This window comes from Heteronotia binoei, chromosome 11 (assembly GCF_032191835.1).
Source record: "Heteronotia binoei isolate CCM8104 ecotype False Entrance Well chromosome 11, APGP_CSIRO_Hbin_v1, whole genome shotgun sequence".
Lineage (NCBI taxonomy): Eukaryota > Metazoa > Chordata > Lepidosauria > Squamata > Gekkonidae > Heteronotia > Heteronotia binoei.
This window is the reverse complement of record NC_083233.1, coordinates 24,830,529-24,856,232: the sequence shown is the minus strand read 5'-3', so window position 1 is coordinate 24,856,232 and position 25,704 is coordinate 24,830,529. Positions and strand designations below refer to the sequence as shown.

At 45.6% G+C, this 25,704-nt stretch overlaps 2 protein-coding genes across 3 annotated transcripts in view; one reads left to right on the top strand and one right to left on the bottom strand.

Annotated features, from left to right (window-relative positions):
- Nucleotides 1-10,568, top strand: part of CSTF2 (cleavage stimulation factor subunit 2) — a 28,073-nt gene extending 17,505 nt beyond the window's left edge. For both annotated transcript variants that reach the window (XM_060249074.1, XM_060249072.1), the window contains 6 exons: nucleotides 441-582; nucleotides 2,251-2,420; nucleotides 4,907-5,523; nucleotides 6,796-6,921; nucleotides 8,423-8,561; nucleotides 10,363-10,568. In XM_060249074.1, the coding sequence (XP_060105057.1) occupies nucleotides 441-582; nucleotides 2,251-2,420; nucleotides 4,907-5,523; nucleotides 6,796-6,921; nucleotides 8,423-8,545 (1,178 nt within the window). In that variant the 3' untranslated portion in view covers nucleotides 8,546-8,561; nucleotides 10,363-10,568. The remainder of the gene's footprint in view (nucleotides 1-440; nucleotides 583-2,250; nucleotides 2,421-4,906; nucleotides 5,524-6,795; nucleotides 6,922-8,422; nucleotides 8,562-10,362) is intronic.
- Nucleotides 10,569-12,790: 2,222 nt separating this feature from the next.
- Nucleotides 12,791-25,483, bottom strand: NOX1 (NADPH oxidase 1). The gene is made up of 10 exons (XM_060249124.1): nucleotides 25,414-25,483; nucleotides 23,698-23,840; nucleotides 21,027-21,208; nucleotides 19,903-20,041; nucleotides 18,946-19,038; nucleotides 17,605-17,840; nucleotides 16,559-16,721; nucleotides 15,628-15,774; nucleotides 13,975-14,099; nucleotides 12,791-12,933 (listed from the first exon to the last, which is right to left on the bottom strand). Exons 1-10 carry the CDS (start codon nucleotides 25,481-25,483, stop codon nucleotides 12,807-12,809), a joined length of 1,425 nt encoding a protein of 474 aa, XP_060105107.1. The 3' UTR covers nucleotides 12,791-12,806.
- Nucleotides 25,484-25,704: the final 221 nt, after the last annotated feature.

Genomic DNA, 25,704 nt, shown 5'->3' with positions numbered 1-25,704 from the left:
TACTGAAGTAGAGGGACTGACTCACTATAAGGCAGCATTCTGCGGTTGTATCTGTGGATAACTGCTGTGAAAAGATACGTGGCTTGGACAGGTCCATTATTGGGGCTACGCAAGTAATAGGGCATACAAAACGCGCAGGGTGCAAAGGGTCTTCTAGGAAGCATCTCTGCCAAGTTCCTGTTTGTGTCTCCCCCGCTGTTCTTGATCCTGACTGTTCTGGAGCAGGCAGAAATGGTATCTCGGAGAAAATGAGCCCTGGCAGATGAACTACAGGGCTGTGGACAATTTTTCATCAGGCACACTGTGGTTTCTTCCCACAGCATGCTTATCTCTGAGTGGAGTGTGTGCATGACACTCATGCATCTCAACCTAAGCAGTGCTGAACTTCTGTTGGCCTCGAGATACCCATGGTTCCCCCCTTTTTGTTGCCTTTTTGACAGTACCAATGCCAGACCCAAGGGCTCCCATGCAACGTGGACCAATGCCAGCTAGTGGCCCGCCACCCCGAGGCCTTTTGGGAGATGCGCCCAATGACCCCCGCGGAGGGACCTTGCTTTCAGTCACTGGAGAAGTCGAACCCAGGTAGGTAGAACAGAACGGAGCTTGGTGGAGTTGGTGCAATAAGGGAACTGTGGACTTTCCCTGAGAACCTGGACCGTTGGCAGTGTTGAAGTTGAAGATGGTCTCCATCTCCCTTTGTTGGGGAGCAGATCTTCTTTTGTTGTTCCCCTGCAGATGAGGGTGTTAACCTGTGTACAGACAGTTTCACTTCATATTGCAGGTACGGGGTTTGTAACAGCAGACTGTTAACCCATTAAGGTGACTATGATTTTAGTGATTCTCAATTCATTGAACAAATATACATACATACATCTCCCCATATATTCCCCAGAGGGTACTGGGCCGAGGGAGGCCAAACTGAAAGTCACCAGAGAAAGGGCCTTCTCGATTCTAGGCCCCCAATTGCCAGAGGAGGTGCAGCCTTGCGGAGCCTTGCCCAGTTCCGCAGGGCCTGCAAGACCACTCTTTTTCAGCTGGCCTTTCCTTAAGAAGGAATTTACTGTAGAAGGAATATCATTGCCACGGAAAAACTGTAAGCTGCGTAACATCAAGATTTTAGCTCCAAATCAACTTAGATGGTTTTAATGTATGATTTATAATATTTGATTTATAATGTATGATTTATAATATGTAGGTATGATTTCTAATATGCATTGCTTTAATTGTTGAAGTTTTTACGTTGTGAGCCGCCCTGAGCCTGCTTCGGCGGGGAGGGCGGGATATAAATTAAATATTATTATTGTTATTATTAAATCTCCATATGGGCAAAATAATTCTAAAGGACATTTTAGGCAACACAGCATTGGAAGAGGCGTTTTCCCCGTCTCTCTCCGCACAGAATGGAATGCAGCTTCTAAGGCACTGCTTGCCATCTGCAGTTTATATATATTTATATTTCTGTAACTATATAAATAAACATAGAAAAAGGTAGGATAAGATAGAAATACCACAGTGGTTCATCTATACATAAACAATTACATTTTGGCTAACACGAGCTTAAAAATAAGTGAAAGAAGTCATCAGTATTAGCTAGAAAATTGTAACTAGTAAAAAAATTTCTATCTGTAAGATTGCTAAATAGATCTTACATCGTTAAGAGCAAATTACTTAAATACTTTTGATTTTGGTCCGCAAATACATTAAAGTTCCTGACATTTCTAATGTTGGGTCATTGTAAGTATAAACGTTGTGAACATACGGTACTCAATTCTGTCGCAATCTTTTTGGACTTACCATTTTATTCTTTAAAGCTATGCAGCCTCATTTTGATCAATATAGCTATCTGCAGTTTTCACTTGTTTTCAAAGGAATGTGCTTAAGAAATTGCTAACTGATTAACGGGGAGCATTCTGTAGTCAGCAAAAATGGCTTTTAGTTTATCAATCTAGCCTATTAATTGGCGTAACTGTTGCAACTCTAATTTCTAATTCCATAGAACACTGTCGTTTCAGGGAGATAGCTAGGCTAGCAGTTTTCTTCCTGCTGTTTAGCTTTCTGTATGGAGGGGAGGGTGGGGGTTGTATGAAGTAACAGTCATGCGCTCCAGAAGTCAGCAGCAGTGCAGCCCAGTCTCAGACTTACCCCCTCATCAGCTGGTAATGAGAACTAAGACCCAGGTTTCAAGCTGATACCTCTCACGCCTTTTCCATATTTCTCTTTTTCTAATCCACCTCTTGCCACCTTCTGCAGAGGCTACCTTGGCCCACCCCACCAGGGCCCGCCTCACCAAGGCCCACCCATGCACCACATGCCTGGCCACGACAACCGAGGACCACCCCCACATGAAATGAGAGGAGGACCGATGGGAGAACCCAGGCCCTTGATGGGAGAGCCTCGAGGACCCATGATGGACAGCCGAGGTGAGAGAAGATACTGAGCACCGGGGCTGGTACTCAAACAAGGCAACATTTAAGCTAACAAAATTTGAGAGATGGGGAACAACAGAGGCCTGGATTGGCTGTAAATGGCAGATCATGAACTGACTGTTGGGGCTGTACCTCAGCCTCATGCGCTTTCCCTAGTGACACTTTTCCCTCACCTCCTTCAGTTTCCTCCCTGATGGCTGCTTTGCAGTAGACCATACTGTTGCCGTTGCATCTGAATCTTGGCACTCTAGGCAGAGGTTTCTGTGTGCACTCACTGAGGTTTCTGTGTGCACTCACTGAGACTTTCGTGTCCGGGCCACAGTCGTGATACCCTATCAGCGGCTTGCCCGCTGTGCACCAGGCCAGCTGGGTCATATTGAAAGACACGTGAGGCTACCTTTTGCAAGCAGGAGCATTTAAGCCCTCAGACCTGATTGTGCTGAACTTTTTAAAGCTGCTGAATTTGATGACTTTTCCCATTTATCACTTGCGTTCTTGTTCCTAGGTAGATCAGGTACCCAACTGGCAGTGTCATCTTTACAGGGGTGTGTGCTCTGTACATTGTGCCCTGAGAGAGGTTGATTGGAATAGTTTATGTTCCCAGTGTGGCACCATGGGTGCTGTGTAAGAATGGGCACGAACCCCTAATGAACAAAAGTTTGTGATGAATTTTGACAGGTTCATGGTTCACGAAGCGATGTTCACAAACCAAAGAGCTGTCACATACTTTCACGAATTTTAAGACGGTTTGTGAAGGGCAGAAAGCTGGGGTGTAAGTAGGCCCAAGCTATATAAATCCCTGCTTTTTGCTCCCTTCCGTTTTTTGTGAAGGAACCTAGGCTTTCTACTCACCGCAAAAAGTGGAGGGAGCCAGAAAACATGGGTCACAAACCAATACAACTCAGTTCCATTTGCAAACCAAGCTCCCGGTTCATATCAGTTCATGGTTCAGCCACGAACCGAACCACAGAAATACAGTTTGTGCCCATCCCTAGTGCTGTGGCGTCCACTGACACCCTTGCCGGCACCCACCAAGTGTTTTTAGAAAGTGGATAGGCTGGATGGAGCTTTTGCCTCATAGGGCTTCTGTTGACCATTGGAGATTTGATTGGCTGTGTAAATTTTTTAAAGGACGCTTCTGCAGTAGCTGCCACTGTAGCACAAGGATCTTCGCTGTGTTACTTTGTATGTTTGCAAAAAAATATGTTAAAATAATATGTTCATTTTACTGTTAGTTATGCATAATCTCACTGATTGTGGATAATTTCAAGGTTCTGGTTGGCTTCCCCTCCAGTGGCAACTCTTTTGTGATTGGGCCCATTCTGTGGCAGAATTCTGAATGTACCTGCAGGCTCAAAAAAGTCGGTGACCATGGTCTAAAGACATATGCGCAGGTTGTTTCTTTAGAAATTATAATTGCTTGACAAAAGTAATGCTGGGAATTATTAGGAAGGGAATTGAAAACAAATCAGCCAGTATCATAATGCCCCTGTATAAATCGATGGTGCGGTCTCATTTGGAGTACTGTGTGCAGTTCTGGTCGCCGCACCTCAAAAAGGATATTATAGCATTAGAGAAGGTGCAGAGAAGGGCAACTAGAATGATTAAAGGGCTGGAGCACTTTCCCTATGAAGAAAGGTTGAAACGCTTGGGACTCTTTAGCTTGGAGAAACGTCGACTGCGGGGTGACATGATAGAGGTTTACAAGATAATGCATGGGATGGAGAAAGTAGAGAAAGAAGTACTTTTCTCCCTTTCTCACAATACAAGAACTCGTGGGCATTCGATGAAATTGCTGAGCAGACAGGTTAAAACGGATAAAAGGAAGTACTTCTTCACCCAAAGGGTGATTAACATGTGGAATTCACTGCCACAGGAGGTGGTGGCGGCCACAAGTATAGCCACCTTCAAGAGGGGTTTAGATAAAAATATGGAGCACAGGTCCATCAGTGGCTATTAGCCACAGTGTATGTGTGTATATAACATTTTTTGCCACTGTGTGACACAGAGTGTTGGACTTGATGGGCCGTTGGCCTGATCCAACATGGCTTCTCTTATGTTCTTATGTTCTAAATAAGCAGGCCTCAGCTCAGAACTGCTTTGCAACCTAAAAGCAGACAACGGAATAAGAACTGATAACAGTATACACACAGTGTGCTGTAATTTTAGATGGTAAGCAATTTGAGTTACTAAATTTCTTGTCATCTCCCTGATCTCTCTTCCTGCCTCCACATCACTCTTGCCCCCAAAAGGTTGTGAATCCTGCAAAAGCTAAGGACCAGTTCAAGGTAGAAAGCACAGGTGAAGCAGAGTACACTAGTGGAAATTAAGCAAAAGGTCTCAGGGGCCTTTTAAATGGGTTTGAACCTCTGGGTCTCAGATCCAGGTCAGTAACTCTGGCTTGTGCTCTGTCTATGACTTTGGGCACTTCCACATCTTTAGAACAGAACGTCCATAAGTTTTAATTGCTTTTTGTTTAGGGGGAAGAGATCCGAGAGGCATGGAGCCTCGGGGCATGGACGGCAGAGGCATGGAGTCCAGAGTGATGGATGCCAGGGGCATGGAGCCCAGAGGCATGGAGCCCAGAGTGATGGATGCCAGGGGCATGGAACCGAGAGGAATGGAGCAAAGAGGAATGGAATCTAGAGGAATGGAGCCCAGGGGCATGGAGCCTCGTGGAATGGAACCAAGGGGCATGGACACCAGAGGCATGGAGCCCCCAAGGGGCATGGATGCCAGAGGCATGGAGCCCCCAAGAGGCATGGATGCCAGAGGCATGGACGCCAGAGGCATGGAGCCCCCAAGAGGCATGGACGCCAGAGGCATGGAGCCCCCAAGGGGCATGGACGCCAGAGGCATGGAGCCCCCAAGAGGCATGGACACCAGAGGCATGGAGCCCCCAAGGGGCATGGAGCCCAGAGGCTTGGAGCCCCCAAGGGGGATGGAGCCTAGAGGCATGGAGCCCCCGAGGGGCATGGAACCCAGAGGCATGGAGCCTCGGGGGCCCGGCCCCAACCCACGCGGTCCAATGGCTGGAGGAATCCAAGGCCCTGGGCCTCTTAGCATGGGAGCCAGTGGTCCTCAGGGGCCTAGACAGGTATGTGCACCTCTTCATTGCTGCTGCGTTTTTTTTCATTAAGAGGCACTGAGACACCCAGGATGTGGGGGTTGAAGAGTCCCAGGTTGAACCAGGCCAGGCCACTCACGTAATGATCATTTTCTTTGCAGCTGCCACCCAAACTTTTTGACTTCCGGCAGAGACTGGTGCACATGGCATAAAAGACTTAAGTCATTGCCCTGGGAGAGGCTTTAAAGGCAAATGTGTTTGAGGGCTGCCTGCCTGCCTGCTACTTCTCATGTGCCATCGCCTGATGGAATGGGTCATTGTCTTGGGTCATTCTGACCATGCCTTGGGAGAGAACTGGGGTGGAGGAGCTAAGAGTGGCAGTGACATCAGCAGTTCCAAGCCTCCTATCCTCTGCACTGCCAGCCTCCTTGAAGACCTGTCAGGCTAATCCGAACCATTAATAAGTTTATCCTGCCCCAAATTGTGGGCTGGATTGGGGAATGGGCAGGAGCAGCCCCTTTATTTCAACTCTTATTCCAGTTTGTTTGCCAGATACAGCTGGGCCTTGTGCGACCACTGAAAGCCAGTGCTCTGGTAGGCTCGAGAGAGTGAAGAGCTGAAGACACCAGGGCTCAGATCTTTGCCCCGCCACAAAACTTACCTTTTAGTGTTGTTATGAAGATAATTGGGATGGGGTTTGGAGCAATACTCCCTCTAAGCTGTGGAGTCTCGGGAGCAAAAATTGTACATCGTGAGCTACTGGCATTAAAATTGTGAGCTACTGCATAAATTGCAGTAGGCTAGAAAACTGAGCTAGCTCACACTAACTCAGATTACGAGGGAACACTGGTGGGGAGAGGAAGTTACTGTGCTGCCCTGGAGCCTTGGAAGAGCACAAGGTCAAAATCCTAACTGACAAATTACTGCCAGCGGTGGGTCAGTAGGTCACATCCATATATCAGCCTATTAATACTGTGCCCAAAGCTAAAGTAGCTAGTGGTTTCTTCTGCCATTTGCAGAGACTAATGTCCATGTTTTCAAATGTGTCTGCATCTCAATTGCAGCAAGAGGGTCCCTCAGTGGCAGGGCCCCTGATCTGCAGGCTAACCTGTTCACCTTCTGTTTGTGGCTTCCCTAGTTGAAGAATTTCAGGTGTTGGGAAAGACCTTTTGCCAGAGAGAACAGCACTGAGTTAGATGGACTAAATGCTCTGCCTCAGTATAAGGCAGCTTCCTATGTTCAACTCTTAACAGCACAGCGGGCAGTGCATTTAAATACACATATTTCTCCTCTTGCCCACAGGTTCCTAATATTGCAGGGACAGCCATGCAAGCCGGAGGCATGCCCGGGGCAGGGGTGCAAGCAGCCAGCCAGCCTGGGGGCTTCAGTCCTGGCCAAAACCAGGTAACGCCCCAGGATCATGAAAAGGTAGGTGAAATGAGGCTGGCCGGGGCAAGACCTGGGTTTTTGATGCTGTGGGTTTGTTTATGCATCTTTTTGCATCTCCTCTGAAGGCCAGAGGAAATGCTTGCTCTCAAGGTTGCCAGCAGATCCCCCAAGACACAGCACCAGCTGAGATGAAGAAGCTGATTGGGAAATTGCAAGCGCCGCCTCCCGCCAGAGCTGTTGAATGAGCATAGCCTAGTTCCCTCAGGCTGCCTTTGTACTTCCCTGTTCTGTGAGGCAGCTGCAGACTGAGGGCCTGGTTTGTGACTTCGTTGACAGCCCTTGACCACGGCTGGTGTGACAGAAGTGTCATGCTGTCTACAAGCATTCAAGAGTTTATGCTGTCATACCATTTCATGGTGCAAGTATGTAGGGCCATAATAGCCGAGGGAGAAGCATTAGAAGGAAACATTATACTCCCTTCGGCTAGAGAATTGTGATAGATGCCAGTAATAGCATGGCTTCTTTTGTGCTGGCCTCCACATTCTGAAATGAGTTTGGTTTAGTCGTGTGCCTCCCTAATAACTTTCAAGAAATGTAATTTACATCATATTCTTAAATTTAGCTGAATTCCAGCAAGCTACAACAGTTGTTCGGATTGTCTGCCTGTTTACAGTAGATAAAAATTGATATGCCTGTCTATTTAGATCTCTGTTGCTTTTCTATAAAACGACGCTGAAAACAGCTTGCAATAAAAAGATACGCAAAAATAGAAAAGGTTAAAATGAGAACGAAGACCCAGGATAAGTGCTTCTATTCAAAGGCCTCCTGGAATGAGCAGATGTTCAGCTGCTGCTGCGTGGCCTGCAAAGAGGACGGCTGCAATTCCTGAGGGAGGGATTTTCAAAGTACAGGGGTGTTTGTCCTGGAAGGCCTCTATAGAGAGCCTCACTGCACATGCCCAAAGCAACATGGTTTCCTGCAGCAAAGAGACCTCAGTGTGCAGGCAGGTCTGTTGGAGGAAGGTGATCCTTCAAGGAGCTTTGAACTCCACTTAGGATTTCAGAGGTCACATGCAGCACTTTGTGTTGGACTGAAAACTACTGAAAGCCATTGTAGTAGGCCCAGAACTGGTGTGAACTATGGCAAACCCCACATCTGCCGCATTCTGAATTGATCCTCCCTGTGTCTGATAACAAGTGGAGAATACCACTCCCTTTCCAGCACTACGATAATACGGTTAGAAAGGGAATCTGCTACATGCTTACTGATTTACATCATTTATACCCTGCTTTTCTTCCCATTGGGGACTCAGAGTTGCCTCAAACATATCTCCTCTTCTGCATTTTATCATTGCAACACCCCTGTGGAGTAGATTAGGCTGAGAGTTTGTAACCTGCCCAAGGTTAACCCGGCAAGCTTTAATGACTGAGCAAGGATATGAGCGAGAGGATATGAGGACTGTGTGTTGCATCCAAAGAGCAAAGCTCTGAAATGTCTGGGTTTTCCCATTCTCACCCATTTCCTCCGTCTCTCCCTTTAGGCCGCACTCATCATGCAGGTCCTCCAGTTGACGGCAGACCAGATAGCCATGTTGCCTCCCGAGCAAAGGCAGAGCATCCTGATTTTGAAAGAGCAGATACAGAAGTCCACTGGTGCCCCTTGACAAGCTGCATCCTTGGGTAAGAAAATGGGTTTTCTTCACTGCACTCTGCAGAACAGCATGAGTCATTTAGTCAGCCGCTTTAAGCTGGAAAGTCTAATTAAACAGTAGACTTCCATATTAATGCTGAGATTCTCTTTCTGGAGAAGCTGGCAGTGGGAAGCTCTCAAGTGCAATAACGGCGGAAGCCTCATCGTATATATTCTACTCTCAAAAGACAATTCTGTCTTGGTTCAGGGCAGCCACAGTTGCATCTGGGCAGTCCCATCCTACCGCCTCCCCCCCCCCATGAGACCCAAGGACGATAGGACTGTTCAGCGCCATCTCTTAGTTCCATTTCTGCTTTTATGAATTTTATTCTGTTTCAATTGGTGTTTTATACGATACGTTGTGCACCGCCTTAGCCTGGCTTTGTCAGGGAGAGCTGTTGAAAAACAAATTGAATTAAATAAATAGTAAAATTATTTGGAGCGTCCTCCTCAGAGGATTTCTCCTGGCTACATCCTTAAGTGACATGAACCGGAGCTTTGCAAGGGCACCCCCAGACTCTTGTTCTGCACCTGGTCATTTCAGTGGGATTTGCACAGAAGATTCCAGGGGGATTGTGCCTTTTGTGAAATGTTTAGCCAAGACCCCAGCTTCTCCCGGAAGCTATATAGCATTGTATAAATTTACAAACTGCCACAGATATTTAATATATTAGCGCCACAGTAATTATTTATCTTCTCCAGAGAGCCTCCATAAGGCAGCTTAAAAACAAAATGCAATACAAGTTCCCCAGTATTTGTAACTTAGCCAAAGCAGAAGGGCGTTAACACGGAGCAGCTTAAAACAAGTCTCAAAACAGTTCAGTCTGTTAAAAAGGTGGCAGAAAGGTCAGCCCTTAATTAAATGTTTTGAGTATTTAAAAATGTTTTAGCCTGGCACTTAAGAGTAGAGGAGGAGGCAGTCAAGTATCAAGGAGAAGAGCATTCCACAGGCAAGGTGCTACTGCTGAGAAAGACCCGTCTTTGGTCACTGTGTGCCTCTGAGGAAGACCTCAGCTGGCCATGGTGGGAGTGGGCAGTCCTTCAGGGTTTCTGTGGAGCTTCAGGGAGGGAAATGGCTTTGAAGAGGCCAAAGGAAAATCCCTTGTCGATATTGCAGGCACAGAATTGTACTGAGATGCATGCTTGCTGACACTGGCAGAAGACTCTGTGGAAGATCTAGCCAACCCCGACTGAAGCAAAAATAGAATCCTTTGCTTAAACCATCCCCAAAAAACACTTTGGTTTGATGGTTTGTTTTTTGGGTTAGTAGAGGCCACATGTCCTGCTTTTAAGTTCTTCTGCGAAAGGCGAGATTTAGAAAATTGGGGCAGGGATGCTCTGTATTCTTGGTGCTTGGGAGGGACAACAGTGGGAGAGCTTCGAGAGTCCTGGTCCCACTGATGGACCTCCTGATGGCACCTGGGTTTTTTTGGCCACTGTGTGACACAGAGTGTTGGGCTGGATGGGCCATTGGCCTGATCCAACATGGCTTCTCTTACGTTCTTATGTGTTAACACTTCCAAGCAAGGAGGCTGTGTCGTCTCCTTTGGCAGCTGGCTGTAGCACTCAAGTTCTTATGCATAGGAAGTTGTTCCTAAATTGTCACCTAATTCTGACTCCCTGCACGTTTAAGAATTGCTTCCTGTCTTCTCCATGCCAACTAGATTGAACAGCTGTGGCCCTTCTTTCAATGTGTTTGAAAATGGTCACCGTATCCTTTTTTTAAAAGGTTTGTTTTTGTCTATTGAGGGAGGAGGGTAATCTGAAGTGGTATTCCTTTTATTGTCCTAGAGTTTGGAAGATCTCTGATGAAACATTTTCAAAATGCAGCCCCTTGTTGAAGACAGCGCTGAAGGTCCTTTCCTTATCTGAGCCAGAGCAGCAAGTGAGGAAAGAAGTTTCCCTTCTTCTCCCCCTCCTCCTCCTCGATTAATTCTTCACTCATTTTATTTAGTTCATTGTGTTTCAAATAAAATTTTGTCCTGGATTTAAGTAAACTTTGTGTCTTGGTAGCAGTCTGCCTTATATGTGTGCCCCTTTCTCATCTTCTGACTTCGCAGAGCTGTTTAAGTGAGCCATTCCTCCTGCTAGTCCTCTATCATGGGGTGGCCAACGGTAGTTCTCCAGATGTTTTTTGCCTACAACTCCCATCAGCCCCAGCCAGCATGGCTGATGGCTGGGGCTGATGGGAGTTGTAGGCAAAAAAATCTGGAAAGCTACCGTTGGCCACCCCTGATCTGTCATATTCAGTTTTAAAACAACACTGGATTAAGGTTCACTGGTGCTTGCCCCTTCAGTAAATGCCAATTGAAACTAGATCTTAGAACACTTCCAGGAAATTAGTCAGGTAGCACTCTGGTGGACTCCTAAAAGAGGGTTGTTCCCAGGGCTCTTTTTTGTAGCAGGAACTCCTTTGCATATTAGGCTACATCCCCCTGATGTAGCCAATCCTCCAAGTTGGCCCTGTAATAAGAGCCCTGTAAGCTCTTGGAGGATTGGCTAATTAGGGGTGTGTGTCCTAATATGCAAAGGAGTTCCTGCTACAAAAAAAGCCCTGGTCCACATCCAATCAGCAGTGGGGGGATGTGACTAAGGAGGGATATGATGGAGACCAAAAACAATCAGCGGTGCAGAGAGCGGCCAGAATCCTCCCAAAGTACTAGAATCTGGAGGCCTCCACTGAAGTTGATTCTCAGTAGCCTGAACGCACCCAAAAGGAAGTACTTCCTCACATGATGCATGATTGATCAATGGAAGTCCCTGCCTCTGAGGATTCTAGCTTAGCTGACTTTAAAAAGGGGGTTAGACAAATTTCTGGAAAGATGGATCCGTGGGCGATAGCCAAAGGGAATCTTCATGATGTGAGGCAGCATTCCTCAACGCCACTTGCTGGAGCAAAGGGGCAACACCTGGGGGAGGCTTTTGCCTCCCTGCCCTGCCTGAGGGCCTTCTGGTCTAGCCAGTGTCGGAAACAAGGATGCTGGATTAGATGGAGCCAGCAGGGCTGCTCTTGCATAATGCCACTGCTGTCCTGACAAGGCAGATGGGGTCTGGTTAGAAGCTTGTCAGTGCTGGTACAGCTCTTCCCCTCGCACACACATTTAGGTTGTACAGTGCAGGGGTGGAAATTGTGGGCTCACAGATCACTCCTCAAAGGTAGAATATCAAATGGTTGGTGGCCAGACCTGGAGATCCCTACCAGCGTATTCTCAGCCCTGCACAATCAAACCTTGTCATTTTGCAGTGGGGGTTATGTGCCCCTGACTATTCCTATGGCTATTAATGGGTTGTAGTAGTTTATTATAACTATTAATTACAAAATTTCTATTCAAGGCGGCTAATAATTTAAAACAAACATGATAAAATCCCATTTTAAAACCGTTAAAACTGTCTGATTTCCAAACACACCTCATTAGGACAATTAAAAAACAAGAGTCCAGCCACATACAAAATGGAATTTAAAAATCCTTTCATGATTGATGGCTGAGGCATAATCCATTTGACCCATTCTGTTTCAGAACACTTTTTTTTTTAAAAAAGAGAGCTTCAACCGCCTCCAGAATTTAGTTTTCCAAGCATGGGCTTCCTCAGAATCTCTGCTTTCATTTTTAACAAAACATTTAAGAATCAAGAGTAACTAAACACAAGATACCTTTTTAACACAAAGCTGCTCACAAAGCAGTTTAACAACACTGACATGCATTTTTTTTACAAAGTAAAAGGATGGTACCTGAGAGACGCCAGCTCTCTACCTGATCAAAACTTAGCAGCAAAATACATTTTTCATATTGTCACAGAAGCTAGTTCTGGGCGGATTAAGGATAAAATGTTGGGACGATATAATAGCACAGTATTTGCAGGATAACAACAGTCCATGGTTTTGAGGCCATCTTGCTAAGATACATTAACTAGCCTTGTTATTCAGAAGTCTGCTCTCCAAAATGCAAGAGTGTTATGGAAACTGATGCTGAGACGTTATCCGATTTACAGCACAAAATCCGTTGCCTTTTGCATAGAATTGGAACTGACTCATATCTTCTACCAAAATAGAACTCTGGGAACTTTGACACTGAAATCACAATCCAGGAGGAGGAGAATGTGGCTTTATTTTCCAGTTCCTGCAGCCTCAGTAGCATTAGTCCTAATTCAGTTGAAGAAAGAGTTGCACCAGTTCAGCGTACAGCTTACAGCAAGGCACTTTAGCTAGAAACTGTCCCCCCCTTCCCCTCTGTGCTCTAGAAATTCTCTTTATTGAAGTAGAACTGGACTTTCCTAGGGTCCAGGCTGGAGTGCTGATGGCAGCACTTTTGCAGAGATTTAGCCAGTGGGCCTGGTCCGCACAGGAAAACACCTACCACAGACCTGCAGAAACCAACAGAGGAGCTTCAGCAAAAAAATCTATTAATTTAGAGAGGAAAGGAGAGCGAAGAAATTAATTTATGAACAGTCTTTGCATACACTCCTTTGGGAGCAAGCAAGCAATTCTGTATCAGAAGGACAATCTGCTGTAATTAGAATACATTCTGCACAGTCAGAAAGCACACATTGGCTAACTGGCGTAATTGTTACTAATAGGAACAAAAATGATATAACATGCTGTAGCCCTGCCTCTGGAAAGCTGCTTCTACCACCACCTCGCCCTGTAAAAACATCCATGCTTGGCAGATATCAAGTTATAGATACACCATAAACGTAAGACTTGATTCTTCCTTCCCGGGAAACTAGTTTTGAAAGCGGAGCTAGGGTTCTCAAAGAATTCACAGTCCCTTCACCGAACTAAAACCATCACATTTAAACTTGAATGAAATCGGTGTGGCTGTTGTAGATTTTCCGGGCTGTGTCGCCATGGGAAACCTACAACAGCCAATGGGCTTCAGCCGTGAAAGTCTTCAACAACATATTGAAATAGGTGTGGCTTTGTAGCATAGATTTACCATTTAAAACCTCAGCAGTTTCAAATCAGCGATCAGGGCAAAGGCTTCAGAAGAATCTACAATTCAATAGGAGACTTCATGTGTTGCTCATGGAAATTCTGTGCTTTTAAATGTCTCTGGCAGGAGCATGGGAAAAATCCTCCTTAGGCCACAGAGAACCACAGAGCAGACAATACAGCTGCTTCGTTATGCATCTGTATAGCTCCTTTTCTATCCCCAGCAAAGCAGAATGCTTTACAAATGTGTGCATTTTGCATCATTTATGTAGAGCACAGAACCTGGAGGTTGCCTTGATTTTCTTATTTACATCATTTATACCCCATTTTTCTCCCTAAGGGGGACCAAAGTGGCTTCTATCATTCTCCTGAAACTCTTAGCCCAGAGCCCAAGGCTCAGTAAAGCCTAAAAATGGACAATCTATGGTTAGTCTCAGCTCCCACATCCTGTGAATGGAATAACAAGCACTCACTTGGGGTGTGCAGCTGCCACTGCTGAAAATTCATTGCTCCACATGGGCCTTCCAAAGGAGGTTTTCTGCCTCAGGCCTGTCACCACATCCGTGGCTTTGTCAACGTTGAGGGCTGCATGGCCCACCTGGATTCTCGGCAAAGAGAGACAGTTGGCATTAGCCCCATGTCGCAACAGCGTTTCACGCATTCCAAACAGCTTGAGAAGACTGGGTTTCTCAGATGCTAGAGACTGCTGAACTTCATAGCTGATGCTTTTAGTAATAAGCTAGTTCAATCATGGCTTAGGGTGTAACAAGTTTGGGGGAAATGTAAGCTTAGCTTTGTGCATTCTGTAACTTTGCTGTGAAAGCGCAGAAAACTGGTACTGATCAAGGTTCCCTTTAGTGTGAGCACGTGACCAAATACGCACAGATTTTCACTGCTCTGCTCACAGCTTTTCACTCTAAATGCACAGATGCTTCCTCTAGGCTAGGTTTACGTGATAGTCAAATGTAGGCTTGCTCACAACTTTAATGCTAGTAGCTCACACAGAATCTTTGCCCACAAGAACCCTGGGCTTAGAGAGAACATTGGTACTGACTGCAAAATTCAGCCTCCTAGAACTCTCAGGGTGGAATGGAAGGTTACAGGCCTACAAGAAACCACTTGTCAGTTTTTCTTAAGGGAGGTGATTTTGAGAGACAAAAGACTGGCGAGAAATGAGAGGCACAGCCCTTCTGAAGTGGACTTTTCATGTTTGTTTGTGTGTGTGTGTTAAGTGCCATCAAGTCTCTTCTGACCCTATGAATTAATGTCCTCCCAAGATGTCCTATCATTAACAGCCTTGCTAAGGTCACACAGACCGAGGGCCACGGTTTCCTGGACTGAGTCTCGTCTTTTAATATGCAAACCAATTGTTAGATTTACAAGGGTATGCCATAATGCGTCACTGCATCTTCAGCTTTCATTTGTGCTTTAAAAATGATTTTAATCATGAATGGTGTTGGTGAGGTGCTCTGCCCTGGTGCTCTCAAGAAAACCAAAGGGTGCCCTAGGCAAGCCAAGACAGCTTGAAATATGTATGCTGCAAAGCAGGGCTTTTTTGTAGCAGGAACTCCTTTGCATATTAGGCCACACCCCCGTTATGCAGCCAAACCTTTAAGAATTTACAGGGCTCTTGTTAGAGGGCCTACTGTAAACTCCAGGAGGACTGGCTACATAAGAGGGATGTGGCCTAATATGCAAAGGAGTTCCTGCTGCAAAAAAAGCCCTGCTGCGAAGGAATGCATTTCCTTTCCTTGCTCTGATCTGGATAGCCCAGGTAAGCCCGGTCTCATCAGATCTCGGGAGCTAAGCAGGGTTGACTCTGGCAAGTACTTGGACGGGAGATCTCCTTGGAATACCAGCAGTTGGGAGGCGGGGGGCAGGCTTTATTCAGGCACCTCCCTGAATATCCTCCAGGCCTTCCAGTAGGGGTCAGTCATCAGAGGCTGCCATGACTTCCAGGTGCACACACACACATGCACAAAATACAAAAAGTACCCCAAAAAAGAGAATTTCCTTTCCTTGGTGCATCCATCAGATTTCAAAAGCTTTGGAGAGTGGCAAATAGGCCTCATCAGTCCTGCCCATGAATAAGAGGGAGCTGCACAGGGGCTGGCTCTGCCACTCACCATACTGCTGTTCCAGCCAGTGAGGAAGAGGTGGTAGCTCAAGAAACCAGCTTTGCCGGAGCCCTCTATCTCTAGCTCCAGGGAAGCCAGAAGGGTCCTGAACCAGCCAAAGGACCCAGTATCGCGGCAGATCCAGTAGAAGTAAATCTGGGGATCCAGAAATACAGACAAAGTGAGATGCTGAATTTGGAGGCGGACAAAAAGAATTTGAGCAAACTTCGGAGGATAGTGGAAGACAGGGGGGCCTGGTGTGACTTTGTCCATGGGGGTCGCAAAGAGTCAGACTCAACTGTGCGGCTGAACAACAACAACAAAGAAGAAGACTGGAGATTTATACCCCGGCCTTCTCCCTGAATCAGAGACTCAGAGTGGCTTACAATCTCCTATATCTTCTCCCCCCACAACAGGCATTCTGTGAGGTGGATGGGGCTAAGAGGGCTCTCCCAGAAGCTGCCCTTTCAAGGACAACCTCTGCCAGAGCTATGGCTGACCCAAGGCCATGCCAGCAGGTGCAAGTGGAGGAATGGAAATCAAATCCAATTCTCCCAGATAAGAGTCCGCACACTTAACCACTACACCAAATTTGAAGATACTTGAAAACATGACAGGGTCATAGTTGCTTTACTCAATATATCCTGGTATATTTTGCCTCACTGTTCAGATATGGTCAGATCGGCACTACAGGTTTTGGAAGCACTACAGAAACCTTTAAATCCTGTTTCATCAAAGATGCTAAACAGGATGAGCAGGGCAATGGGGTTCCTCTGACAGCATTATCAGCTCTCTGAAAAGCAATCGTCTGTCCCTTGTGTGAGACTGCAGAGTGCTCTAGGGTCTTTGCTTGGTGCAAAAAACGAGCCTTCTCTTGTGAACAGAATAAGAAGAGACGGATCTCTGTGTAAATAGCCGCCTCGCCTTCACCCGAAGTTACCTTTTTGGTTTTGAGGTTCTGATCATCATGCTGGAGCTTGTACCAAATGGATCTCAGCACCGAGGCAAAAGGTGTCACTCCGATCCCTGCTCCCACCAACATGGCCACCTCATACTGGAAGACGTCCTCACTGGCTGTGCCAAAGGGGCCGTCCACCTTGATCCTGAAAAGATGAGAAGAGCTGTGAGCCAGTTGCCTTCCCTGCATGAAATACAAAGTCAGACCACCATAAACACAACTATAATTGGGGGGGAAGGAAATATTAATTCTGCAATTAGAATATCTGAGGAAATGTCCATATTAAATGGGTTAAAGAGATGTTACTCGTGTGATCTTGACTGAATTGATTCTCCACTGAATTAATTCATAGGTATGCATTCCACTGAAACAATACATCTAAAGAAGAAAGCAACTTGCGTTTGGATTACACATGCTCATATCATGTAATCTATCCTAATATTCCCTCAAGATTTCCAAACTAAATTTGGAACAAAAGGTATTTCTGAAAATTCCCCCTGCCAGCTGCAGACCTCTAGTTTGCCCTTTGAGCCATCTTAAAGTCTTCTGTTCCCCAGGAACAGCATTTCAGAGGCTGGAACAGGAGGAAGAGAGCTGGAAACAGCTGGAACAGGAGGAAGAGAGGTAGGAAAATTCTGTTCCGCTTCTGTGTCTTCTGTTAGTGGAAAACTTAGTCAGGATACAGCCCTATGTGCAAGGGGCGAATGCTTTTTGTAACAAGAAAATTTTAAATAATTAGCTGCCCTGTTTGGGGCACCATTGTAGGTTTTTAACTGATGAATCTAACTGAATAATTCATGAAACAATACATATTTGTTGCTAAACATATTTTTCAGTTAGTCTTGCTTTGAACCTGATGTACGCTTTCTCTTCTGGCCCTCAGAAAGGACAAAGATCTATGCAGAATATTAAAGCCCCAATACTTTACTGCTACTGATGCTGTTCAGTTGTATCTCTGGTTCTGAGATCTCCCCATGCCCTGCCAACACATATTCAGTCCCTGCTGCAATATTCCTGCTTCCACTCACCTGGGTGTCTTTGGACTCTGTTGCTCAAAGGTGTCGATTAGAGACTCGGTCCAGTCACCTGCTGCCCGGATGTGGACCGAGAAGAAGTTCTCCTCCGGTGCGGATGTGAGGGTGAACGGATGCCATTCCCAATGGGAGACGGTGGGGCAGTTCAGGAAAACATACTGCCCGACTTCCATCCGGAAGCCCTTCTTGCGCATATGCAGTTCAAGCACTTTGGAGGGATGCTTGACAACCTAAAGACAAAAGCCTGACCATGAAGCAAAATAACGTCAAGCTTCCTAGTTTGGGAGGCCATGACAACTTCCCAGTTAGAATTATGGGGTTTATCCTAATTTCTGTTCCCATTGCACAAGCAAACAGCAAGGTGTCCCTCACCTTCATCATAAGTGCCCATGCTGGCTCTTTTTCTAACCAGATGGAAGGGGAAATGACAAAGACAATGTTCATCTTCCTTTTCTATTTCCTCATCCATTTATTTTTAAAAACACAATGTAGCTCCTTATTCAACTCCACCTGCCAAGCTATACAAAAACTTAGTTCCCAGGACCTCTGTTTTCCTGGGTGTGCGAGAACAGAATTTCTATAGACCAGGGGTGGCCAAACTTGCTTAATGTAAGAGCCACACAAAATAAGCATCAGATGTTTGAGAGCCACAAGACAGGAAGGAAGGAAATAGGGGAGGGAGAGGTGGAAAGAAAGCAACTTTAAATGCATTCTCCACACCACCGGTCAACAGGGCAGTGGGAGCTTTGTCAGCCACACAATATGTGTGAAAGAGCCTCATGTGGCTCCTGAGCCACAGTTTGGCCACCCCTGCTATAGACAGATCAGCTTTTGCATAACTGTCAAAAGCTAGTTTCAAAAGTCATTGTCTGACACACTTTCCCTTCTTTGGGACTTCTCAGCAGCAGCTAGGCAGGAGTTCTCTCAACATGCATAGATTGCCCTCAACAAATACATACCCTATCAAGATTCACCGCGGTATACATAAACCACAGTCCTGCTTGAACTGGACAAAAGAAATCACTGAGTCCCACCAGTTGCTTTGGGGTGAAACTGATACTCCCATACTCACTGATTGGCCTGCCACCGTATATCACAAGCAGTGCTGAACCTCACTGCAGAAGATGGTTAGAAAGCCAGATGACTCAAATCACTGCCCAATCATGTCCAAAAGAATATTGCTTCCCAATCTAAATATTGCAGTCATTCAGATTTAGAGGATGAGCCAAATCATCCAACACTCCAAATAGAAAATACTAATAGAATCCCCAAGACAGCCTTCATGAACGTATCCCACTTTAAAAGACTGAGCTGAGAGGCAGCCTCAACGCTTACCTTGGTGACGGCCACCTCCTGACAGGAACGCCAAAACCGCAAGACTCGTTCGAAGGCATAGAGAATCAGAGGGGCCAAAACCCATTTCCAGGACTTTAAAGAAAGAACAGAGTCATATCATATCTATGCTAAGAGGACAATCACAATTATGAGTTTTGTCACTTTTTGTATAACTGCCTCTCTCCTTAATCCCAGTACCTCCCTCATACTGGGCTCCACTGACCAGATTCCACCTGCTCCTCAACAAGCACTCCCAGTTATGAATGAAATTAGAAATAGGATTGTTAGAATAAAAAAGGAACACAATTATTAAATTTAACGTGATGACTCTAAAAATATTCAAGAAGACTTGATGTTTAAATTCTAAATGCCTTTGAGTAACCTTCAAAGGCAAATTTTAGAATCAGAATATAATTTTAAAAAAATTGAAATTCTAACTACATTTCAAATGTAATAGATCACTTAATTTCCGCTCTACAGGGAAACCAATTTCTGCCATCCCCACTGTTTGTTATTCCTCTAACCTAGTAATGTTTTGCTCTCCCTTTCCTGAGCAGTGGGGTGCTCAGAGCTACTTCTGAAGGGCCATTTTCCTGGGGGAGGAATGATTGCAATCCTGCAAGCATCCCTGATACATAAATGTACAGACTGAAAAACAATGATGTAGATGTAGAATCCTGGAAAGCTGGAAAGATTTCAAAAGAAAAGCCATGCAGGTCACAACTCCCCATTAATTTCTAGAGTAAACAAGGGTATTCCTTAAACCCTCCGATTCCAAAAACACCCTATGCACTCCTTTCAAAAGCAAAAGGTTCTGACACACTCTAATCACATAGTTCAAGTTCCTTTGCTAAAAGAACTGGATCTAAATTTCTCCAAAATGAACTGGACAAAAAGAAGCACTGGTGTGTCTATGTTTTCAGCCTCGTCAGGAGAACAACGGTTTCATATTCTTACTTCAGCAGGGATACCCCCAAACTTGGGCTCTTTGCAGTGATAATGGCTGCTGTTGCGATCCCACTCTGTATAATGGAATGCACATTCCTTTGGATTGTTCTCCTTCAAGCTGTCTGCAGTTTGCCCGCGGACGACACCTCTGGAAAAAGAAGAAAACCCTCAAAGCTGCTCTTTTGAAATCCTTCTCAACAGAAAGTCCAGTAGCACCTTAAAAACTAACAAAATACATGGCAGGGAATGAGCTTCCGTGAGTCACTGCTCACTTCTTCAGATAGTTCTCCAGACGCAACTAGAATTCTGAAGGAGTGATCAGTGACTCCCAAAAGCCACAAGTTTTGTTAGTCCTTTAGGCACTACTGGACACTTGCTGTTTTCTACTGCTACAGACAGACTAACACAGCTACCCATCTTGATCTTCTAGAAGGAAAGTGAGATGGTAGAAAGATCCACAGGGGGAGGGGACAATCCACATTGGGGTAATAAATATGGGCAGGGCTTCTTTGTAGCAGGAATGACTTTGCATATTAGGCCACACACCCCTTATGTAGCCAATCATTCTGGAGCTTACAGAAGGCCCTGTACTAAGAGTCCTGTAAGCTCTTGGAGGATTGGCTACATCAGGGATGTGTGGCCTAATATGCAAAAGAGTTCCTGCTACAAAAAAGCCCTGAATATGGGCCATCTCAAACCTCTCTATGCCTTCAGCTCTTCTGAGAGAGGCTGTAGCTCAGTTGGTAGAGCATCTGCTTTGCCTGCAGGACCAATCCCTGACACCTCCATAAAAAAAGGCCCCCCTCAGTATAGATGCGAAAAGTTTCTGTCCTGGAGAGCTGCTGCCAGTCTAAGTGGATAATATTGACTGTGATGAACTGATGTCTGAGTCTGACTCAGTATAAGGCAGCTTCATGTGTTCTCCCTCCCTCATACCCATTGCCTCAGAACATTTCTCTGTTGTTTGAGGTGGCTTCAGTACTGAGGTAAAGCTCTTGTATTTCTTTACGAGATGGTGCATTCCTCTCCAGAAACACATTCAGAAAGAAAGCTGGAAGCCAAGACTTCAGCTACAGTACAAGTGTACAAGGGCACATAGGACAGGCCGCTGAATTTCTCTGAGTTAGCCTTACGCAATGCCATGGATGACGAGGCCTGCGAAATAGATGACGAAGAGGTGATGGGTGTACCAGAAGACCTCAAAGTAGTTCCGACGGATGAACTCCACAGAAGAGGTGACCATCAGGATTAAAGCCAACGTGATTATCACACCGGTTAAGCCCGGAATGGTGGTAAATGCCACACGCAAAGGTGTCTGTAAGTGGGAGAAAAGGAACATCAGTTGATGTTATACAAAGGCCACACTAAGCAAGTCACAGGGTGAAGACTTATAGACAAAACTTATGTTGCTCCTAGTAGACATTGTACACTTGGACTTTCAAAAAGCTTTCAACAAGGTACTTCGCCAAAGACTCCTGAGCAAACTTGGCAGTCACAGGATGACAGAATGATTTTTCTTATGGATTAAAAAATGGTTAAATGACAGGAAGTGAATGAGTAGAGGAAAGTAAAGAGTGGGATCCTACAAGGATTGGTATTAGGGCCAGTACTGTTTAATTAATGTATTTATTCATAAATGATCTGGAACTAAGGGTGACTAGCGCAGTTTGCAGATGACACAAAATTATTCAGGCTGGTGAAAACCAAGACTGACTGTCAAGAGCTGCAAAAGGACCTGCATAAACTGAGTGAGTGGACTACAATATGCCAAATGAAGTTTGGTAAGTATAAGGTGATGCACATTACGACAAAAAAATCCCAACTTCAAGTATAGGCTATTAGGATTTGAACTTGATGAGACTGAGAGGGAAAAAACATCTTGAGGTCCTAGTTCTTAGCTCAATAAAAGTGTTCATCCGATATGCTGCAACAGTGAAAAAGGGAAGCTCTGTGTTAGGGGTTGAGAATAAAATGGCTGATATTGTAATGCCCCTGAATAGATCTATGGTGTAGCCTCATTTGGTCACCGTATCTGAAAAGGACATAGCAGAGCTGGGAAAAGTATAGAGGAAGGTAACCAAGATAATTAGGGGGTTGGAACACCTTCCCAGTGAGGAAAGGCTGAAGTCTGGGACTTTAAAGTTTAGAAAAAAGATGACTTAAGAGGGGACACGATGGAGATTTATAAAACTATGCGTGCAGTGGAGACAGTTGACAAAAAGAAAATTTTCTCCCTCTCCTAAAACACTAAAACTAAGCTGATGAGCAGTAGGTTCAGGATGGACAAAAGGAAATACTACTTTACACAGAGAATGATTCAAATGTGAAGTATGCTGCCAGAGGATATAGTTTTGGCCACAGGAATAAACAACTTTCAAAGGGGATTAGATAGATTCATGGAGGATATGTCTATCATTGGCCACTAGTCATAGTAACTGAAGGGAGCATCCACATTCAGAAGCACTAAACCTCTGAACCCCAGAGCCATGAGGCAATATCAGGGGAAGGCCTGTGTTTCTATGCCCTGTTGTTGGCCCTCCAGAGGAATATGGCCATCCAGAGGAATAGGGTTGCCAAGTCTCTCTGCCGCTGCAGTGGGGTTCCTTGCACGTGCTTTGCATGCACGGCACAATGATGTCACCTGGAAGTGACATCATTGCGCTTGGGACGCCACATCAGGGATGCTCTAGGACTTGCGCTAAAACTCTATGGTACCATCGAGTTTTTACCATGAGTCCCAGAGCATCCCTGGCATGATATTCCTGGTGCGATAACGTCACTTCCAGGTGATGTCATCGTGTCATGCACGCAAGGAACAAGTCACCCGCCGCAGTGGCAGATAGACTTGGCAACCCTATTCCTCTGGAGGGCCAACAGCAGGTCATAGAAGCTGAGGCCTTCCCCTGGGGACAGCATTAGGTGACGGGGCGATTTGGGTGTGGAGGATCCCCCCAGTGGCCTGCACCCTGTTGGTGGGTAAGAGCCCTCCAGGCCGGGGGATTCCTGCCCCCAGCGGGAGCCTGGCAGCCCTACAGAGGAACTGGTTGGCCACTGTGTAAGATGGGATACCAGACAAGATGGATCATTGGACTGATCCATCAGGGCTGTTCTTGTGTTCTTAATATAAGAACTGCACTGCTACTGGATAAGGCCCAGGATCCATCTTGTCTTGTATCCTGTTTCTTTAAGTGACCATTCAGATACTCCTGGAAAGCCCACAAGTAGGGCCCAAAAGATAACTGTTCTCCCCCCAATATCTGTTCCCTGTATCTAATATGCAGAGGTATAACGCGTCTGACTCTGGAGGTTCGATTTAATTATTGTGGCTCACAGCCATTGACAGATCTATCCTTCCTCAGTCTGTCTATTCCTTTTAAAAGTCATTTCAGCTACTGGCTGTCAACACAGTAGCGAATTTCATTACAGTTAGGTTTTGTATAGATATCAAAGGTCAGTTGGGAATAAAAAATTGGGGACTTGTACAAATTGCCATTTTCTTCTAATATAGTAAAATAACATAACAGATAAGAATTTATAGGCATCTAATAAAATTTCTTCTCCATTGTTTCAAGTTGCCTTACACTAAGGCATACTGTTGGTCTATGGAGCTCCACTGCAGCTGGTCAAGATCTCAGGCAAAGCCTCTTCCTTGCCATAGAACATCCTTTAATTAGGCATACAAGGGATTGGGACCTTCTGGATACCAAAGCACATGCTCTGCTCATGGACTATGGGCACTCTCGGTGCTTGAGCACGGGCAAACCTCGTTTCAGAAAGCGGTTGCTAAGGACCAAGGTTACTCACCGTAGTGTTGGAACAGATGGGGTTCAGCCATGGCCCATCATCCTGGTGCAGTTTAGAGAGGACGGAAGGCAGGCTTTTAACTGTCGCTTGCTGGGCGTCATTGTACCACTCAAAGTTGCACAGGTGAGCGATGACGTGAATAGCTGGGGATACAAGGCAAACCTGAGCCAATTCCTTGCAAGCAACCAGTCTCAACAGCAGATGGACCTCTTTCTCCTTCCGCTGGCCTGATAGAACTCCAAAGCCTTGTGGGTGGGTTGCCCTTGAGGCAGGAGGTAAGTGTCTAGAAAAAGATACTTGGGCCTGCTTCCGTGTATGTCAGTTGAATTTCCTTCCTCTAAACTAGGATTTCTGGGTCCTCCCAGCCACTGGTGTGAGATGGGGAAGTAGGGTTGCCAGATCCATGTTGGAAAAGTCCTGGAGATTTGAGGGTGGGGCTTGGGGAGAACAGGGGCCTTAGTGGGACACAATGCCATGATAGAAGAAGAAGAAGAAGATATTGGATTTATATCCTGCCCTATACTCTGAATCTCAGAGTCTCAGAGCGGTCACAATCTCCTTTACCTCCCCACCCTCAACAGACACCCTGTGAGGTGGGTGGGGCTGAGAGAGCTCTTGCAGCAGTTGCCCTTTCAAGGACAACTCCTACGAGAGCTATGGCTGACCCAAAGCCATTCCAGCAAAGTCCATCCTCCAAAGCATCCATTTACTCCAGGTCTGGAGATGAGCTGCAATTCCAGGGGATCCCCAGGTCCCACCTGGAGGCTGGTATCCCTAATAGGCGTGGGAGCTTTCAGACGATGGTTCTAAGTGGTAAGAGGGTGAGCAGAGCAGAAAAAGTTTTGTATAAGACGAAAATTTTAAACAATGTTTTCGAAATGTATCAGCATTTATTAGATTCCCCCCCCCCCCGCCCTTCCTCTAAAGAGTTTGGAATTGTCTACAGAGTGTGACAGAGAGATTATATTTTCACTTGTTTCCTCAGGACTTTTTTTTTTTGTAGGAAAAGCCCAGCATGAACTGATTTGCATATTAGGTCACACCCCCTGACATCACCATTGTTTCACACAGGGCTTTTTTTGGTAGAAAAAGCCCAGCAGGAATTCATTTACATATTAGGCCACACCCCCTGACACCAAGCCAGTCTGAAGGAGGTGAGTTCCTACTAAAAAAAAAGCCCTGTGTTTCCCAATCAAGCCCTTGCCACATAAACCTCCCTTCATATTATTCTGACAGCCCTTCCCACAAAGGAGACGTGGTAGAAAGATGGTGACTGGCCCAGAGTCACCCAGAAAGCTTCAGGGTAGCATAGAATGCAAATTCGAACCCAAATCTTTCTGGTCCTATCCCAACAACATGCAAACTACTCCAATCACTCTGGTTTGGGAAAGTAAAAAAATATATCTTAAGGCTTGTACGTTTTTTGTTTTTTTTAAAGGATAACTATTGTCAACATTAGTTATTAACATAATGACCCTTGAATCTTTTCTTTAACTGGGATTTAGTCTGAACACAGTTTAGAATATAGCTAGCAAATTGCACTGATTTCCACACACACACACACACACACACACACCCCTCAAAAAACAAAATCATTTATGTTCTGTTGGTGACATTATGCCAAATTCCTTCCAAATGCTATATTTGGAGCATCTGTGGGGTGCCTCAGGGAATTCTCTTACTCAGGATGCTGGGTTTGGGCAGATGTCAGCGTACCTGTGTGCAGGACGATCATGTAGGCTACCAGCTTGTGAAAAGTCAGGTTGTGGTCCAGTTGCTTCCTCATAGTGCGCCTGCAGCACTGAATGAAAGCACAATTGTCAAATTTAGTAACAGCACATTTATTCTCTAGGAGAAAACCACAAGGTTTCCAGCCCATGTTTGCCACATAAGGAAAATGCAGGATAGAGAAAAGCTAGTAGGCACTGTTTTCCCACACACACACACACACAGTCCCCTTTTATTTTTAATAATTTCTTCCTCAGTTGTGCTCTGAAATTTGGTGTA